The 20,076-nt window shown below is 41.0% G+C and overlaps 2 protein-coding genes across 2 annotated transcripts; one reads left to right on the top strand and one right to left on the bottom strand.

Annotated features, from left to right (window-relative positions):
* The first annotated feature begins 1,698 nt into the window (after positions 1-1,698).
* Positions 1,699-5,972, top strand: LOC108424646 (zinc finger protein 239-like). Its single transcript, XM_017692800.2, has 2 exons — positions 1,699-1,916; positions 3,345-5,972. Exon 2 carries the CDS (start codon positions 3,493-3,495, stop codon positions 4,669-4,671), a length of 1,179 nt encoding a protein of 392 aa, XP_017548289.1. The 5' UTR covers positions 1,699-1,916; positions 3,345-3,492; the 3' UTR covers positions 4,672-5,972.
* A 5,038-nt stretch (positions 5,973-11,010) lies between these two features.
* Positions 11,011-20,076, bottom strand: LOC108424589 (25-hydroxyvitamin D-1 alpha hydroxylase, mitochondrial). The gene is made up of 9 exons (XM_017692719.2): positions 19,852-20,076; positions 17,843-18,033; positions 16,144-16,340; positions 14,901-15,101; positions 14,482-14,645; positions 13,932-14,098; positions 13,709-13,790; positions 13,404-13,601; positions 11,011-12,382 (listed from the first exon to the last, which is right to left on the bottom strand). The coding sequence occupies exons 1-9, from the start codon at positions 20,071-20,073 to the stop codon at positions 12,269-12,271; spliced, it is 1,536 nt and encodes a 511-aa protein (XP_017548208.1). The 5' UTR covers positions 20,074-20,076; the 3' UTR covers positions 11,011-12,268.

The raw sequence follows: 20,076 nt of genomic DNA, 5'->3' as shown, positions 1-20,076 counted from the left end.
AGTACCTCTAAAAGCACATGCTGATACCTTTGGGAAAGGGTACACAGTTGTACCATAGTTTAAAAGTAAATCTTCCCCTCTTGGGGTAAGTAATTGTACCATAACTGGGTATAAAAAATGACCTGCACTGAAAGGTACTGTATTGTACCTCAACAATTTACAGCCCCAGCGACAAGCCTTTTTACTCACTTAAGTACAAATCTGTAATTAATTTTCTTAGTAGTGTTGTCTGCAGCTCTTTTACTGCCGCCCCGCAGCTGGTTCACTGAACTGCTCTGTTGGCATTATAAAGTGATTAGCTCTACTCTGATGCAGTTTGTTGGACCCAGTTTGTTGAAAGCAGTTATTACATTTTATTTCATGAAAGTGCATTAAATAGTTAGTAGTCTGTGAAAAATTATCTGCAAACTTTCAAACTTTACAATATAATAACATTTACCTGATAGAATAAAACATAAGAGCACTAAACTTTCCCTTCGCTGCTGAAGGGTTTCTTCTCTTAATGCATTTTGTGCCCTTTTTAGCCCTTTAATTCATAAAGTCGTGCAGTTTCAGCTGGTGTTCTCCATCGGTACTGCTGTTCAATACATTTTAGAAGAATTTCAGATATTCATCCAAGTCAGTCTAAAAGATCCGCATCTAAAATAACTTTTTTTCTTATAGGTTTTTTATTTTGTAAAACTGAGCTTTTATTTTGATAGTAATTGAGTCCTGCAGTCAGAGTCGTTTATCTCTGCAGCTGTTAGTGTGTCAGAGCTGTTTAATTTTGTAGCAGGCAGTGCAGATACACACGTCTCTTCTGTTAAATAAAATTATGAAAGCGCTTCATCAAATAACATAGATCATATTTATGTATGACTTCATATACTGTTTAAATGTCTACAATTTTTATTTATCTTGTTTATGTGTGTATTTTTAGTTTTGTTTTACTTTGTTATTTATGTGTGGATGTATGTAATGTTTAATTCAAATGATTTCAATATAAATTTTAATTTTAATTCTCACAACATGTGATTGGAGCTGAACATGGTTGTTTAAATTAAATAAAAATTATAACCAAATACATTTTAAAATAACTTTTTTGTAAGAACTGCAGTTTAAATTATGCTTAAAAGTTAAAAAGCTCTTTTTGTATCAGAAACTCTTAAACTTGGCAAGTATGACCCGAAAAACGAAATGAATAAAAAGTATCATTGAAGGAAAAATGTGTTTCATTGCGGTCCAAACTGATTTATTATTATTATTATTTCTTTTTTAACCATCTTTGATATTCACTGTTCTCCAGAATGTGGTGTCTGCCGAGTGAGGACTTTTATTTTGACAGTAATGGAGTCCTAGAGTCATTGTTGTGTATCAGAGGTGTTTAATAGTGAAACAGACATTAAAAATGTCGCTTTGCTCTCTGATTAGACTTCACTTTCACTCTTTACTGCATTTTTCACTCTTTCAGGAACTCGTTCATTCCGCGTGTCCGTTTGGAGTGTCTATACTGCAGCGTTAGCAGAGCCGCTCTTATAGCCCTTCTGTTTCAATCAGTGAATAATCAATAATATCATCAGTAATTCATCTCAGCTGTTAATCAGTCACAGGTGAAGATCAATGATCTCGGTTATGTATATTAGGCTGCGTCTTCTAATCTGTCTAATCAGCGGAGAGTTCGTCTAAGCCGCTATCAAATCACAGCGCAGGGGGCGGGGCTCCTCCAGGCTTGGTAAGCACGTGGTTCCGGTGTGAAGCCTCTGCAGCCCATCAGGAGGCGCTAATTCTCCAGCTGTGGATCTCCAACCTTCAAAGCAGCGGAGAAGCAGAAAATCCACCAGCAGAGAAACAGAAGACCTGCTCTGATCCACCAGAGAAGAAGCAGAAGATCTGCTCTGATCCACTAGCAGAGATACAGGAGATCTGCTCTGCTGAAGGTAATAGCTCCTCACAGAAAAGCCTTCATTTATTTACAGATATTTCTGTGATCTTTTGTTTAATAATTTAATGAAAGAATAAGAAACATGATGTCATTACATCCCATTTTACAGATATGATCCAAAGTGAACATCAAAAGTGTAATTATCTGTGAATGTTGGGGGAAAAAATCAGCAAAATGAAGAGATATTACTGTTGATTATACCTATTGCACTACTGCATTGTGATTGAAGAAAACAGTTAAGTTACAGAAAACAGGAACCGTTTGTTAGGTTTTTGGAGCTGGATCTTCAGGATTAATTGGAGCTTTTGGGGAGATTTTTCATCTGTACTAACTTACACATGCCCCACTACAGGGAAATTGGGCCGAATTTGACCTGATTTGCTGCTCCTGACAATCACAAAAGGTTTACTAATATCAGGATGATGTTAAACGATGATCTTCCCACATGATCCTGTGCTTGTCCTTGGTCATTTGTAATCCAATCTTCACTCCTCTGATCTGCTCAGTCCAGTCGTCCAGCTCAGACTGAATTGTAAATATTAACCATTTCCAGTATTTACGACTAATTTGTCTGTAGTTTGGAGTGAACGCAGATTCTCTGGAGTAAAATGCCACTGCGGTATGTGGAATGATGCCACTTGCGACTCCACTGAAAACGATGGAACCCTAATAAGTGTACGTTCCTCCACATTCACTCCAAAATGTCTCGTGGGCATCCACAGATGTTACTGATATTAGATCCTATGTTGTCCAGGGAGATTAGGAGGCAGGTGGAACAGCAGCAATGACTAGTATTAAGTTTTGTTCCTCTTTTTCTGAAATGGTTCTTTGTCTAATCCCGGTAGAACTTTTCCATCAGACGGTGCGGTGCAGCATAATGTGGTTATTAATCTAAACCCAGAACTCTCTGGACCCAGTTTGGCTCTCTGTGTCCGTTTCCTGCTGCACAGCAGAGCATCTGACAGTATGAGGAGCTTTGAGGAAGTTGTGTAATGGTAATTTGATCTAATGATGCTGGTGTTGGAGTGAATGTAAGCAATTGTTCTGATCATTGGTCTCCACTGTTTCCACCAGACATCCCAGTCTGTTACCCCAAATTCAGTATTGGTGCTCAGATACGGTGCAGCAGTGGAACTGGCAACAAAATGTGTGGTCGCAGGTTTGTTGCCGTTTCCTGATCTCACCATTGAAGTGGCACTGCATTTTTGGACTCTGATAATCTCTCCTTTGCTACTTCAGTTGATTTAGCTGCTACTGGAACTCCTGTCTGATTCTGTAGTGGTTTTTAGCATTTCTAGCATGATTTTACTGTTTTTCAGGTAAAAATGTAGTAACTTCCAACAGTGAGTGGATTGTCCTTCTTATTTTTGTTACATTTTAAATTGAATTTAAAATATTTCCTTTATTTCGTTCTCTCCTACAGAAACACATGATGTCCTGTTAGATGTCTCCTCCTGGTCTTAGTGTCCACTTTCCTACTTTCCTTCAAACTTGCTTCCACAAACAGATCAAGAGGTCAGCAAGTGGAAAACATCACCTTGCTGAAATCAGGAGGAATCAAATACGAGAATATGGAGTCCCAAAGAAGTTCGGCTGCTCTGCAGACGTCCTCGGGTGCTCTCCACACTGATGTATCTCACAGACGAAGGCAGAAGAGCACCAACGAGGAGAGATGCCACCGCTGCTTGGAGTGTGGGAGAAGTTTTACTAAACAGAGTGGTCTCCTAAAACACCAGCAGATCCACGAAGAAGAGAAACCGTATTCCAGCTCGGAGTGTGGAAGAAGTTTCAGCACTGGGAGTACCCTCAAGAAGCACCGAAACATTCATACGGAAGAGGTCCCATATCGGCACTTGGAGCGTGGGAAGAGTTCCACACCACAGAGTGATCTGCAGCTACATAGAGAGAAACCGTATCACTGTTCACACTGTGGAAAGAGTTTTAACCGGAGAGGTAATCTGGAAACACACCAGCGCATCCATACGGGAGAGAAACCGTATCAGTGCTCAGAGTGCGGGAAGAGTTTTCATCAACGGGGTAATCTCCAACTACACCAGCGCATCCACACAGGAGAGAAACCTTATCAGTGCTCGGAGTGCGGCAAGAGCTTCAATCAGCAGAGTCATCTCCAGTTACACCATCGTGTCCACACAGGAGAGAAACCGTACTGCTGTTCAGAGTGTGGGAAGAGCTTCAGCGATGGAAGTGCCCTCAAAAAACACCAGAATGTTCACACGGCAGAGAAGCCGTATTACTGCTCGGACTGTGGGAAGAGTTTTAAACGACAGAGTGATCTACAGCTGCACCAGCGCATCCACACAGGAGAGAAACCATATCACTGCTTGTACTGCGGAAAGACGTTTAGACAAGCAGGTACCCTCACAAAACACCTGCGCATCCACACAGGAGAGAAGCCGTATCAATGCTCAGACTGTGGGAGGAGCTTTAGTCAGAACATTCATCTCCAAGCTCACCAGCGCATCCACACAGGAGAGAAGCCGTATTACTGCTCGGAGTGCGGCAAGAGTTTTAATCAGCACAGCAATTTCCAACTACACCAGCGCATCCACACAGGAGAGAAACCTCATCACTGTTCGGACTGTGGAAGGAATTTCAGGTTCTCTAACACGTTAAAGACCCATAAGTGCACTAAGAGGGAGGCGCTGTACATCCAACAGCCTATAGACGCTGGTTCCTCCAGTGTTCCTTCTGAAATGAAGGGTGTTGATTGTGAGTTTGTGCTGCTGTAACAGCCTCTAGTCTTTTGGGAAGGCCTTACAGCTAGATGTTGCAACGTTGCTGTGAGGATTTCATTGAGCATTAGTGAGGTCAGGTACTGCTGCTGGATGATCAGTTCTTGATCACTCCAACTTATCCCAAAGGTATTGGGTGGAGCTCCATCACTCCAGAGAACATAGTTCCACTGCTCCACAGCCCAATGCTGGGGGGCTTTATACTACTCTAACTCACACTTGGCATGACTGGTATCTTAGTCATGTGCAGCTACTCCAGAGTGTCCCATTCTATTCCTCAGTACTTTTCTATGATTATACAAGCTGGGTCAGTATTGAGTGCAGCAGAACTCAATCAAAAAATGCTGCTTGGGACTCCCAAATGGTGTAACTAAGGCTGTGTTCAGACTACAGGGGAATCGGATTTGTGATCAGATCAGATTTGTGTATCCAGACATCACCAGCAGATCTGCTTGGGTTACTCTGGTAACAATGTAAGCGTGACTTTATTTTATTTTTTTTCTTGAATCCCAGCAGTTCCATCACTCTGGATTTGCCATTGTCGTTGTTTGCTGTGAGTGACACAAATGACACTTTAAAATCCAATTTGAGTATCCAGACTGAGACATACCTGTGAAAATCCGACTGCAGTTGCACTTAAAACCACCTCCAAATGTGGTTTGAATCCAATTTGAAAAAATTGGATTTTTTTTTCTTCTTCTGTTAACATAACAGAATTACCGTTTAGTGTTCTTTTCAGAGTGTGCTCATTACCAGCCCCTTACTGTGTTGAAGTTCATGTGTTGGAGCCAGGAGAATGCTGAAAGTGCAGGGCAGTGGGCCTCCAGGACCAGCACTGAGAAACACTGTTCTGGTTATCAGAGGAACCATGACTAAACTGAACTGTCTGGATATTTTAGACACTAACTGTATGTTCTAATGAAAACAGCTGTTAGCATTGTGAGAAAAACATGTCCTGACTTTCTCTTTCTTGTGTGATGATTGTGTAATTCTTATACAACAGAGTGTTGATCCTTATTTGACCTTCAGAACAGCATGAACTGGCTTGAGCATGAGGTTCTACAAGACGCAGAATGCACTGTTCCTTTAGTTTCTCCATAGAGAAGTGACTCAGTCGCTGCAAATCGGACGGCTGAACAGTCGCACTGTGAGCAGATCTTCCACCAAAGATGCTGGACGGGGTAGGAGAGGAATGTGTTCCTGTAAGCCTGCAGTGATGATGTGCACTTTGTGATGTGCTGTGTTATTGTACTGGAAGTGTTACTTTAAGTGAGGATAAACTGCACCTGTGAAGGAAAGAACTTGGCCAGTGACCATGTCCAAATATGTACTCCCATTCAGACACTCTGCTCCGGGACCCTAATGTGAGGCAGTAGAACATTTCTCTGTGTCAGATGACCACCACTGAACTGAGCTGTGACACCAAACAGGATGGCTTCATGGCCTTCTGCTGTGCCCAGTTATTTGTTATTCTCCTTAAAAAGGTCTTAGTCATAAAGATGCCTGAAAACTGTTCTTAAAAGGGGATTAACAATTGTACATAAACAGTTAAGATGTAAACGGAGTCATTCAGAGTGGTTTGGTGTGAAACACTCCGTTCTAGAGAAACTTACCGAGTCAGCATTGTTCACAGTGGTGGTGATGAGAACCAGACATCTACTTCAAAAAGCTCCCTCACAGAAAGTTATTACATTAAATGGTTATGAATACACTGCCTGGTGTCTGAGACATTGTTTAAGGATAGTTTTAAAAAGAATTTGAGCTTAAAATCCATTCATGGTGGAGGGATACATGCAGGGGGTTTTGAGGCAAAATAGTCTGCAAAGAAAACAGTTTTCCACCATTTTTCCATCAACAATATTCTATATAAAACTCATAAGATAAGTGTAAGAAAAAGATTTTTTTTTCTGTCTACATAAAGCTGCATGGCATCAGTATTGTTTTTTGATGATTTGTTAGCTATAGTCAAAGAAACCTTGCTAATGTCAGCTTAGTTGATTAATGTTAAGCTATTTATTTGAAGTTAACTAATGTTAAACCTCTGGTAGGAAACATGGTTTAGCTACCAATGTTAGATTAATGCCTTATTTATTTATGACAGTTTTACTGATGAATAATTTCTATTAATTTGATACGAGAAAGCTATAAACCATCCAGCTAATGTCAAGGCTACAAGCACACCAGCCGACTCAACGCCACAGCCACGAACGCACCTTGACCAAGTGGCATAAAGCTGCTTAAGAAAAATCCATGACTGGTGCGCTGACAGGAGCGGCCCTCGACAGCTCTGACTGCCTGGAGTTTTGACGCAAACGTTCAGACGTTCTACAGCGAGCAGACGTGAAAGTTGAGAGCAGAAATGATTCGCGCGCACGTGCGAGTTTTGAAGGTGAAGAGGTTTTTCAGTTTTGAGTGAAAACCGGAGTGTTTGCACGTGCGAGCTCTGAAACGGATGCATTGTTGTGCAGATTTTCAAGTTTTGAATGAAACCAAAGCGTTTTCTTGCGCAAATCCGAAGCGGTTACCTGCTCACTTGGTGTTGGCAAAACTCCAAAACATCGTCTCTCAAAACGTTTGGCACAAAATCGCTAATTCACTGCTAATTCTAGGTTAGTCACTTAGCTTTAGCTTTAGCGTTGTCTCATTCTTTACTGTCTGACTAGCTTCCTCATCTTTAAACAAACTCCAGCCGTGAGGAATAATCAGCAGCGAGTTCAGTCTGAAATCAAGCAACTTATGTATTCGAGCTGAGATGTTTCCTGATGTAGTTAACATCCTAGATATACATAACAAGACACGGCATCGTTTGTTCTCTGTATGAGGCGAGACGTTTGCAAATCCGCCATGTTGGAGCGGTCAAGATCTGCGTGTGAACAAATTCCCTTGTATTGGGCGATGATGAGTTCTCAGGATTAAATCGGCCACAACTTCCCTACTATTCAACTGATTTCCATCAAGTTCATTTTATAGTTCGCAGATATAGATTAATCTAGGATGCATGGAGTGCACTCAGTAACTTTCATTGTTTCCGTAACTGATTGTGCTAATTAACTAGCTGTCCAGACAGCCGAAAAGTACACAATCTCACAATCTCTTCTAATCTTAATACACATGAAAATAAAATAAACCTCCAAAACACATTAGGAAGGACGAAGCTAAAGACTTCTTTTTGAAGTCTTTCTGGTGCACCATTTAAGGTGTTATGATCTATAAGTGTATACATGGATTAATGAATATGCTATAATTTAGCTACAAAGCATTAACCATAATTTTAAATAAATTACTACTACATGAAGGTCCCTTGAATAGACTTAAATGAAATAAGCTTAATATAAAATCGGAGGACCAACAATCATAGTGACAGGTTCTTTGTGTCTCACCAACCACACGGCCATATCTACACATTTAACATCATACAATCAATACGCATCATACAGTCATGAGCGTGGATCGCTGCATTCCCTTATTATATAATCCTATCCCACTTTCTGAGTGCCATATTCTTGAAATAGTATAGTTTTGGACAGTATCTTTCTTAAATCGATGCTCTGTAATGGTACTGGATGCAGTACCCTACGCATTATCTATGTTCCCCAGTGCTGCTTCTTTCTCTGTAGTCTTTAATCACAGTAGCATCTTAGCTAGATAGTCTAGTGCACACTGAAATGCAGTTACAGCACAATAATAACTTTATTCATCTGACACAACTTGATATAATCCATATGTTTCTATCATGTTACTGATTAAAAAAGTGGAAAAACTCAATTTAATTTAATTTAATAGCTGCTGTGTTCTTTATCAATAGCTCTGGTTCTCGGCCCTTCACTGCAGCTGATCCTCGTGCTGAAACAATGGGTCCATTATGAGATATCAATACCTGGTGATTCTTTTTGAGAATGGATTGTCACACAAAAATATAAAACATTTTTGTGTGTATTTTATGAGCCTGAATGATGCTGATGCTGAAACAATTAAAAATGATTGTAAAATAAGTGTGATAGAAGGTGCTTTTTTTTCAGCTTTTTCAGTTTATCTGGCAGTTTTTTATGCTAATGTTAAAGCTAATATAAGATTTGAGGTTCAAATTGACCAGTTTCAAAATAATACAACAGCACATTATTTGATGTACCTCATGAATTTTATTGTTTTTTTTCCAGAATACAGAATGATGTAAGTTTTGATTCTTGCAACTTATTTCAGACGAAGTTTGGACAGTAAAGCATTCATCACTTTCTGGAGTTGCCATTGCTTTTCACAGCACTTAAAAGATGTTCAGAGACTGAAGGCACAGAGTGATGAAGCTTTTTTCTGGTCCAGGCAAGTCTTCAGCAGATGAGATAAAGCAGGGATGAAAGCTGCACCCCCCATCCAGACCCATAGCCTGCTAGGGCAGCTGCCTCCCCAAAATCTCCTGGAGAGGCAAAGAGAGGAGAAACATCTCCACCAGCTTTAGAGAGAGATGGAGAGAGAGAGCTAGTATAAATGAAGAGGGAAATGAGGAGGCTACACAAAGAGGAGTGGAAGCTGAAGGGAGGAGGAGGAGGTGGCAGCTGGAGATGGAGAGACAGGAGGAGAAAGGGCTATGAGGAAGAAGTGGATGGAGAGTGTGAGGGTCAGCCAGGAAGAGAGGCAGGAGCTTGAGACATTACAAAAGCTGGAGAAACACCTGCAGCTGAGCGAGCTGGGAGTTCTGGAGGGAGAGAGAGTGGGAGAGCGGAACGGGAGCGTCACAGATCTGCTAGAAAATGCAATATGCAACTTCAGTCTGCAAACAGTGGGAGCATAACAATCATTAGGTGCATAGATGTTCATACTAAGAAGAATAAAATAATTCTGTGGAAATTTCAGCATCCAGTGTAATTTAATTTTACTCCAATATATGCATTGCAGATTGGAATGCTATTGCCATATGGTAACAATCATATTTTATGATTTTACAAATAAAACATTTGAATAGGATTCCTATCTGAAAAGAAATTCAATTTTTTCCAAATTCCAAAGAGAAAGAGATGGACATGAAGCTTTGACAAATTCAATTCTGTCTTAACTGCGTGCTGTCCATATCTCTCTCTCCGTTACATCCTCTTCAACCTTCAATAAAAGCAATAAAAACTAAAGTATGGAGTGTGCAGCTTAAGCAATTCCCAGGTTACTGGGGTGTTGCTGAGCAATTCCTGTGTTATCCAGGGTGTGCGCTTGGGTGTAGGTGGGTGTTTGTTATGGTTTCCCAGGTGGTTACTAGGCGGTTCCTGTGGTTAATAGGCCATTACATATGTACTTGTATCATGGTGCTGTAAATAAATTTTTTTACCACAATGACATTCATTCCTATGGGGGTGGAGGTTGGGGGTGAATGGGGTGGGGATGGTTGTCATATGCAAATTGTATGTCCAATGAAATGCTGTATTTACCTGGAAGTAGCGAGATGATGGGGCGTCATTGAACTGGTCCTGCTTTGACGAATGACCCCAATGCCGTCTTAAGTGATACTTTATTAATCCCACAAACGGGGAAATTCCACCTCCGCATTTAACCCATCCGTGAAGTGAAACACCACATACACACTAGTGAATAGACACACACACTAGGGGCAGTGAGCACACCTGCCCAGAGCTGTAGGCAGCCCTATCCACGGCAACCGAGAAGCATTTGGGGGTTAGGTGTCTTGCTCAAGGACACCTCAGTCATGTGCTGTCAGTTCTGGGGATCGAACCGGCCAGTTCCCTAACCTCCAGCCCACGACTGCCCCCTTATGTGTGAATTTAGCTTCACTACGTTTTGTCTGTATGAACATTATTAGTTAATTTTGCCACAAAGCTTTTACATTTAAACCTAAAATAGGTGTAACGCTGTGGCTTCAACATTGGTTGAAAAGTCAAATGGGATCTAACTGCTCACCATGTGGTTGTAAGGGACAGGAATACAGTTTCAGTCTGCGTTCAGACTGCAGGCAAATCAGATTAGCATCTCAAATCAGATCTTTTGAGTCGACTGTCAGCTGTTTTTTGCAAGTGATCAGATCAGATTTGTGTGTCCAGACATCACCTGCATGGGTTGTGCCCCAAATTTGAACCTTTCTTTGTTTGAGATTGCAGTGTGTGTGTGTGGTTGGCCTGAATGTATCTGCATGTCCTCGTGATCTTCAGCATCTGCTGGCCTGAAACAGCACTACTCAGCAACCACGTTCTGCGAAAGAGAACTAAAGGGGAACCTGTCCAAATATTAGTCCCTGTTTCAAAGGCAGCTAACTTTAACATCAATAATGGGGTTAAACTGGGTCTCGTATCCATCGACTCCAGTCTCTGTTCAGCTTTACAGAGAAGAGACATGCATCTGTAATCACAATCTGTGGTACTTGCAAAATTGGTTTATTTCATTTTAATGTGAACATACTAAGTATGGCAGATTTTTCTTACAGCAACATTGTGTAACCAGTATAAACTGAAGAAAATAAATACATTTTTATTAGCACCTCTTTCACAAACTGTTCGGGTGACAAAGTTAATAGCAATAAGCCTCCCAGCTGCTGCATCTTCATTTTTAACAATTCACCATAGCAGCAGACAGTAAAGACCCCTTTAGAAATGAAAGCACCAGTTTTAGCACCAATAAACATCTAAACATCGTTGTTGCAACGCTACATTACAGCTACCATAAGTGCATTCTGTTTACAGACACAAATATCACAAAATATTAATAAAAGTGAGGTTCTTCAAGCATGATTTCAAGACATTTGTGTTACTTTAAAACTTTGTTTTGCATTCTGTCATTTGGTAAAATAATAAGCTACTTATTAAGTCATGCGCTGCGTTACAGTACTGATAAACCCATTAATATTTTAATAATCACACTCTGGTCTGATCTGATAAGATCGATTAGAAACAGTCAGAAACTATAGACTGCAGCTCTAGTCACAGTTTGGCAGCTCTCGCCAAATCAAATTCACATTACTTTTCACATGCTGGTAGTGAAATGACCGTGAAATGTAATTGGTGTTGACATATATTGACATATAACAGTACAAGAATAAAGAACTCAAGCCTCTCTTTAGAGAAATACTGCTCAAAAAAGAAAATATTTGGCTAAAATTCAAAGCTAATTCTAATTAAACTGCTTGAAGATTGCATTATTCTTTCAGGGATTGAATAAAACTCTTGTGTGTTGCACTGATAACAGCACCATCAGTAACTGAGACTGGACTTCCAGTCATAGCACCTGAGAATCATGAAAGCTGGCTGTGTTTCTCTGCACCTGCTGACCAGTTTGGTCCCCTTTCAATTCTGCAGCATTGCTGCCATTTGTCCCCCGAAATACTGCACTTCTCCACTGCTTGGTCTTAACAACATCTTGCACAAATCTAAATCATGGCATCTTCTTCTAAATCAAACTTGGCATCTTCTCAGTCCTCCAGGACGACGTGTAGGAGGACCCTGTCATCCTGGTGGGAGAGGTGAGTTCAGGGTAAGTTCAGAGTTCTAGGGGGTCATTAAGTTTCAGAACTTTCCTCACAGCAGTGTTGTAGGTTCTCAGCTCCAGCCCTCTCTACTTCAGAGAGGGCTTAGCTCCATCTCATCCTGTCTTCTTCTGTTCAGACTCAGTGCTCGATAAACTGCAGGTTGATCTCACTTTCTGGAACAAGCAGAGTTCTGGTCATGGGCTTGACCACTACACCCTTCGGATCCTGCTTCACATCGAAGTGGATTAAAATCTGCACACGGAGAGAAGAAATGTGTGTCAGACATTGTCTTAACACAATCTTCATAACTGGATCCAGCTACTTTGAGTTGACACAGTTCAATTGCACAAACACAGCTTGTATAACTTATAACAGAAAATCACTGAACAATAGAATAAGATGCTCTGGAGCAGCTGCACATGAGCCTAAGGTCGCCATGCCAATTGTGGGCTAGAGGGGTATAAAGCCCCAACACATTTAGGATGAGCTGCACAAGATTTGACCTGATCTTACTAATGTTCTTGTGGCTGAATACAATCAAACCCTCACAACAGTGTTCCAACATCTAGTGTAAAGCCTTCCCAGATGAGTAGTGATTTGAGAAGAAACAAAAGGGAACGAATTCCATGTTTCTGTGGCTTCATGTCACTGCATTACGTAAGTCAACACAAATATAGACTTCAGGCGTGACAATCATCATTTTGTTCTTGTTCTTAACATTTCAAAACTATGACACACGTTCTCATAAATGCTATACATCTGCTGGTGCTATCTCTGCTATCTTAACAGTTAGCAAAGGGCTATACACAGCTAGCAACAACAAAAAAGTGCAATGCACCATGCCTAAACCACACAAAGCAATTACTCACAAAGTCTACCTGTTCAAAAGCCTAGCCTAGCTAGAGCCCAAGTGTATTTCTATGAAAATTCACCCCTAGTTGTCCCCTGTATTACCTCTGGTGACCCCAATAACCTAAACACAGGGGTGTCAAACTCAACCACTAATAGGGCCATTTTAAAAGGTAAGCTTTTATAGTGTACATGCTATATATACTGGGGATGCATGCTGGGAATTGTAGTGCAGCACATTGTGAAACATGCTAATATTAACAGAAAATCAAACTAATTTCACAGGCTGGATAGGACTGTGCCACAGGCCTGATCTGTTGTATCTGACACATTGGCATTCATCACAAATTCTATGCACTTTATCAAAGTCGTAGCCGCAGCTTTATGTGTCCCAGTAGTCATAGCTTTATCAGTATATCGTTACCCGAGACAGTGCCAAGTAGATTTCCAGCTCCGCGATCCGCCGCCCGATGCAGCTGCGCTTGCCCACTCCGAAGGGCAAGGAGGCGTATGGGTGTTTCCCTTCTTTACGGTTCAGCCAGCGCTGGGGCACGAAGGCGTCCGGCTCCGAGAACTGCGCAGGATCCCGAGACGTGGCGTAATGGCAGAGCGTAATGAGTGTCTGTGAAGGGTCAGGCATACTTATGTTACACACAGTCTGGTTAAGTATTTTAAAGCTAAACACATCTGTTTTTTAAGTTATACATGCAATAATAAATACATTAATACATTTCTGGGTATGAGGTAGCCTCCAACTGTAATATTCCGGTCTGCGATGACTCTGGCGTTGGCTGGGATTACAGGATACAGCCTGTTTTAATACAACAAGATTTACAAGTACAGATTAGAAAGGATTCCATACATGTATTTGTGTATTTTACATGGACCGTTTGCTTTGAACAGTGATTCTTCCTAGCAAACATTCCACTCAGAGGAGAAGTGCAAGGCTAACCTGTGGATCTCTTTCACCACGGCCTTCAACAGAGGCATGGCAGCTACGTCGGCCGCTGTCGGGAGCCTGCGATCTCCCAGAACCCTCAGCACCTCAGCCCTCAGAGAGCTCTGGATCTCAGGATGTCGGGACAGCTCGTACAGAGACCAGGACAACGTGCTGGAAATCTGAAACAGAGCAGCTATGATCTCAACTTGCTATTAGCAAAACAATAAACAATAACTTTAATATAAGTGCTTTACAGTCAAATAATAAGTACAAAACTTAAAAGCAGGAATACATGAGATAAAGACAGGAATATAATTAGCTAATGTTTTCAGATTGAAAATCAAGAGAACCTTAATTTTGAATCACACTCACTCAGTTTACTGTACATTAATATGCAGCATTTTGGGGTTATATGCATAGTATAATATTATACATAGTATTATATGTAGTATTTATAATGAAGTACTTTATATTTGCTTGGTGCACAGCACTGTATGTATGATATTATATATGGATACCAGACATACAGCATTAAAGGTCAGAGATAACAAGTTACTCTTACAGTGTCCACTCCTGCAAGGAGCAGCTCCGTCACATTGCTGTACACAGACTTGATTGGCATCCCAGCCCGAGACAGGAAGTAGGTGAGATAGCGACCCTGCACTTCCTCTCCTCGTGCCATCTTCTCTGCTTCCTCTGTCAGACGCTGATCTATGTGGCCTTTCGCTGCGGTGAGGAGATTAAATGCAATTCATATAATTTGCACGTTTAAAATCCTCTTTTGAAACAGATTGTTCTCAGTTTTTAATAAAAGAATGTGATGTATCAGGTAAACATTGTTAAAGATTCATAACATATACAATTCACATATCTGCTTGTTTAACACTGCCCAATACACCTACAACAATTTAGCTCCCCCCATTCAGCCTACAGCAGTTTAGCCCCCAATGAAGAAGTGGGCACCCGGGCTATTCCTCTCACCAAATTGGAACATGTAGTCCCAGCACCGGCAGAAGCTGTCCCAGGGTTTGGGGAAGAGCCGGTGAAGCCATGCAGGCATCGCCATGGTGAGAAGTGTCATAACAAACATGGTGTTGATCGACTTGATGAAGCGCTCTGTCTCCACTGGGATGACTGGTTCCAAGCAGCCAATCCGGGAGTCGAACAGCACGGAGGAAATCCCTGCTCACACATAGACATAATGGTCACATGAAGGTACACATGAACATCTTCACTTCCTAAAAGTCTCTTAGAAAAGCCAATAATTTTAAACATGGTCAATATGGTTATCTGCGTGTGGATCAATAGTCTGGACACATGTCCGGCGTCCAGTTTTGATGGATTTGTGCTTGATAAGAATGCTAATCCTTTCACTTGACCAAAAGGACCCAAAAAAGAGAACAAAAGAGCCCAACAAACTCCAGTTCCTATACGATGTCTCATTTGCAGCTTCTTATTCAGATTTTTCAGTTCCACCTTAAATGGTGCAGGACAGAAAACTGGAATAAGATGGCAGTTTCAGCCTCGTAGTTCCTGTGCTGAGTTCTGAGAAGTTCTGAGAAGCTAAACTGCGGTTACGTAACTTACTCAGTCTTAAGTACTTTTTTGACCCACTACTTTTGAGTTTCTACTCATGTTGCATTGGTTGTTATTGTTTTGTTGTTATGGTAGTGGGTAGTAGTGGTTAAAAGGCCCATATGCTATATTTTTCTTTTTTTTTAAAGGTCCAGTTAAGGTTTGTGTGGTCTTATGAACCAAAAGCAGTCATAATTAATTTTTACATGATCATTTTCCAATCTCTCCGTACAAGTAAAAAGGCTGCTTTTGTTACTGTATATATTTGTATGTAAATATGTATGTATATTTGTTACTTATATATGCAAATGAGCTTGGATCTGATTGGCTGTCCAGGCTGAATGTAAGCTCAATGGGTGGGGCCAAACAAGTTTCCAAATATATTTTGTATGTACTGGGGAGTGAATAGTATGTTCTGAAACTTCATCATTGTTTACATAAATTTTCTATGATATAAGTAATTTAATGTTATTTTCCCTGCCCTTTGGTGCTCAGCGACATCATCAAATATCAGAAGACGTTAGAGAGGTGGGGCTAAAGTAATTAAATTTGCATTTAGTCCTTCAAATGATATGATGTGACACATTTACACACATACATAAGCTTAAAGGATGTTCAAGGTTTACAATAAGCGGTCATATTAGTGTACCTTCGAGGCCAAAGCGGTAGAACTCTTCTGCAATGTCGGTGATGACGCCACTGGAATGCTGCTGCTTGCGGAGCTGAAGCTTGGCTACTAGGTCAGTCACCACTTTGTTCAGGGTGCTGTCATATGCCTCCACAGCTTTTGGACGCAGCATATGCTTCCCAAGCAGACTGCGGACACTCTGCCACTCCTCCCCCTCACTGTGACATCACAACAACAGTGCAGATGGAGAGTTAGCTGCAGAAAATTAAGGTGACACTGAAAGATATGCAGTTGAAAAGCAGGGCTCTCCAAATAATGTGTCACCAAAGGTTCCTCCTAGAACCTGTACAGAAGCATCTACTGAAAGGTTCTTTAGTGAATCAAAGGTGGTTCTTCAATGGCATCGCACAAAGAACCCTTTTTGGCACTTTATTTTTAATAGCATTTGGCAGGATGACTAGGTATTTATTTATTTATTTTTTTTATTGTGCTTTCTAAAACAGAGTGCTGGCAGATCTGTGTACTGGCTTGAATTTGTTCAGACTGAAAGACTGAATTCTTGGAATTCTATGAACAGCTTGGCTTTGTGACATTGATTTGGACTTTATTCACACATGTGGCAAGAAAATTATCCAAATCGTTTAATATTGGATGCAATGACATGCATCTGCTGACTATTATAAGGTCTGTAGGTCAGCAGGTCCAGTAGAAGTAGCCTGATGCCAAAGGCTGCCGTGATCTGTAACTCACTCACTGCAGCTAACTGTACACCTAACTGTACAAACTCTCACAGCAGACAGAGTGTATACTTTAGCGTTTCTTCTGGGTATTAAAAGTCTGTGCTGCAGTAACAGCCTCCACTATTGGGAAGGCTTTTGATCTGGATCACTCCAACTCATCCCAAAGGTATTGGATCTCTTTTACACCAGAGAAAACAGTTCCACTGCTCCACAGCTCAATACTGGAAGGCTTTACCCTCCTCCAGCCCACACTTGGCATTGGGTATGGAGACCTGAGGATCATGTGCAGCGGCTGTCCCATTCTACTGGTCATATTTTTCTATGGAGATTATGCAAACTGGATAACCAGTGGGTGCAGCTTAACTCACTCATTAGGACTGTCTGGATACTTTTGGACAGATGCATGGAGAATATCATCAGTATTTTCAATGTGGTGGAACATTTAGTTGCGGTCTGGACAAAATGTTGAATCTCCATTTTTGTTGTGTACAACTTTGGTGGTGGTCAAAATTACTGGGAAAATATTTCTCCATTTACTTGAACTTACTTCAAGTACATTTTTCTTTGTCCAGTAAAATTACCTTTTTGGAGATACGATGTTTTGTTCTGATGGCAATTTGCTGGCACGGTTGCCCTAGTTCTGTTTTAGATTTAGGAAGCTGTTTTTTGCGGCGACTTATGTATCCTGAATCAGAGCTGATGTAGTCGAGAGGGAGGAAACTGGCCTTATAGAATATTCAATGACCGTCAATCCAAACAGGCCTCCCGCTTGGACTTAATGTATAGAATGACTGTAGCACAAAAAACACCCAGAGTCAGGTATTTTTTGTATCCTGTCTGTCCTGAGATCAGAGGTGACAAAGGAAAGTAGAGAGGAAGTGATGGTTGCAGGCGGCATGTAAAGGTACCTAAGTTAAACAAAAGCCTGCATAATGACTACATGCGAATGCATTATCATATCGTCCTGCAGCTGTACTCACGCGGTCAGGAGTCCGTAGCCGTGTCCTCGGAGCTGCCGGTAGTCCTTCCAAGACGAGAGGTCAGAACGTATGGGGTGCTGTCCTTCCTGTCTCAGGACCTGCTCTATTAGCTCTGGTTCAGCAACATGAACCGTTAGGATGGGACCAAAGCTGGCCTTCCACATGGGACCATACCTCTTCCTGCCCTCCAGCTTTGAGAGAACGGAGATAGTTTATTACGTTAATAGTGAAGTTACATCTTACATTTTTCACAACTGTATAAAATTTTCCAGCAGTTTCTTCACTTAAAGATCTGCATAGCTACACAGAACCACCTTTTCATTAAGTTCTTTATGAGGTGAAACACGACAGGCTCTTCATTTGACCATGCAAAGCTGTTTATGCATCCAAACATTGTCTACATATAACTGCTGTCTTCACCAAAAAACTCATGAAGAACCTTAATTTTTTTAAAGGGGTTCAATAAAAAAGGTTCTGTATGGTACCAACAAGGGTTCTACGACTTATAACAATGGTTACTCTTTTTAAAGACAATATTTTTTAAGCAGCTACATTCAGTAGGTTTTCCATCACAGAGAGGAGCCGTTCAAATAGAATTCAAATGGTTCTTTATGTTGTCAAACATTTGTATTTAGCCACTGCCTTTACTAAAGAACCACTGAAGAAACTCTTATAAAGATGGTTCTTCAAGGGTTTTCAGTAAGCCAAATAACCACTTGCATAATTAAATGGCTCCTCAGATTGATAGACAATGTGTTGTATATGGTTCAATACATCATGTATATATAGATATATATAGGGTTCTTCTATTGTGATGATGTCAAGCTTATAACAATAGAAGAACCCTTTCTGGTGTTACATAGAACCCTTTACTAAAGATTTAATTCAGATTTTACTCTTCTACATAAAACCGCTTTCTTCACTGAAGAACCCTGTAAGAACTTCTGCTTTTTAAGAGAGTTAAAAAGAACTTCACGCATTACTCATTAATAAACATAACCATGTCAGCGCTCAGCGTCCCAGTGTTTCAGTGTTGCTTCCCACATGTTGGAGATCAATAATAAATATACATGGCATTCCCAAGACTTTGCAAACTGATATCTAATAACATTTCACAGGAAACCACCACCCAGCATTAAAACAAACAAAGAAAGCGGTGTATACTACGTAAACATGGTTCAGTGAGCCATATTTGTAATTGCTTTACCAAGCAAAAAGGGTTCTTTATTGTACCAAAAACTGTTCAATGACTTATAACAATAGCAGAGCCCTTTCTGGAGAACCATTTAAAAAAATTCTTTAAACAACTACATTCAGCACAATTTCCATCATAGAGAAGAACCAATTAAGCATTCAAATGGTTCTTTGTGTTGTCACACTTCTATACATAACCACTGCCTTTAAAAAAGAACCCTATTAAATGGCCTCTAAAGACTTAAGGCTTAAATGGGAATTCCATACATTTTAAGAAATGTTCTCCATAATTAATTGATATGTAAACAGAGTGATTCAGAGTGGTTTGGTGTGAATGGTTCAGATTTCTTTATAGTGGTGGAACCAGAGGAGTACATGTCTTTTGAGGTTCATATGGAATGTTGATGATGGGAAAATAGTATAAAATCTGAAATAATACGTTTTCTTTGGGGACTATTTTGCCTCACAACGCCCTGCATGTTATATATCCCTCCACCATGAACGGATTTTAAGTTCTCAAACACTATCATAAACAATGTCTCAGACTTCAGGCAGTGCACTCATAACCATTTCATGTAATAACTTTCTGTGAAGGAGCTTTTAAAGGTGGACGTCTGGTTCCTATCAACACCACTGTGAACAGTTCTGGCATATCTCACCCCAAACCATCTCAACCGTTAAATTACGCACAACATTTGGATGGATCTCCTCTTTCAGCAGCGTCTGCAGTGGTCTTAAGCACGACTGGAGGGTTCTGACCTATAAGCGGGTCAAGTGCTCCTAGCTGGCCGCCTACAGCCGTCAGTCCCGCTCACCTGCAGCTCGTGAAGGCGCGCCAGTCCTCTCTTAGCAAAAAGGTCCCAGATGAAGCCGAGAGCGGAGGGTCCGGGCATCTCCTCCAGCGTCCGCACCCTCTTCCCCTCTTTCTGTCTCGAGCCGAGGCTGTCCAGCCACCTGTCTGCACACCTGAGCAGCGGGGACGCGCTCCTGCTGGACACTCTAAGAGCTTGTTGCAGCATCCTTCTCCTGAAGTTCATGGA

This window comes from Pygocentrus nattereri, chromosome 21, assembly GCF_015220715.1.
Source record: "Pygocentrus nattereri isolate fPygNat1 chromosome 21, fPygNat1.pri, whole genome shotgun sequence".
Classification (NCBI taxonomy): Eukaryota; Metazoa; Chordata; class Actinopteri; order Characiformes; family Serrasalmidae; genus Pygocentrus; species Pygocentrus nattereri.
This window is presented reverse-complemented; position numbering and strand designations above follow the sequence as displayed.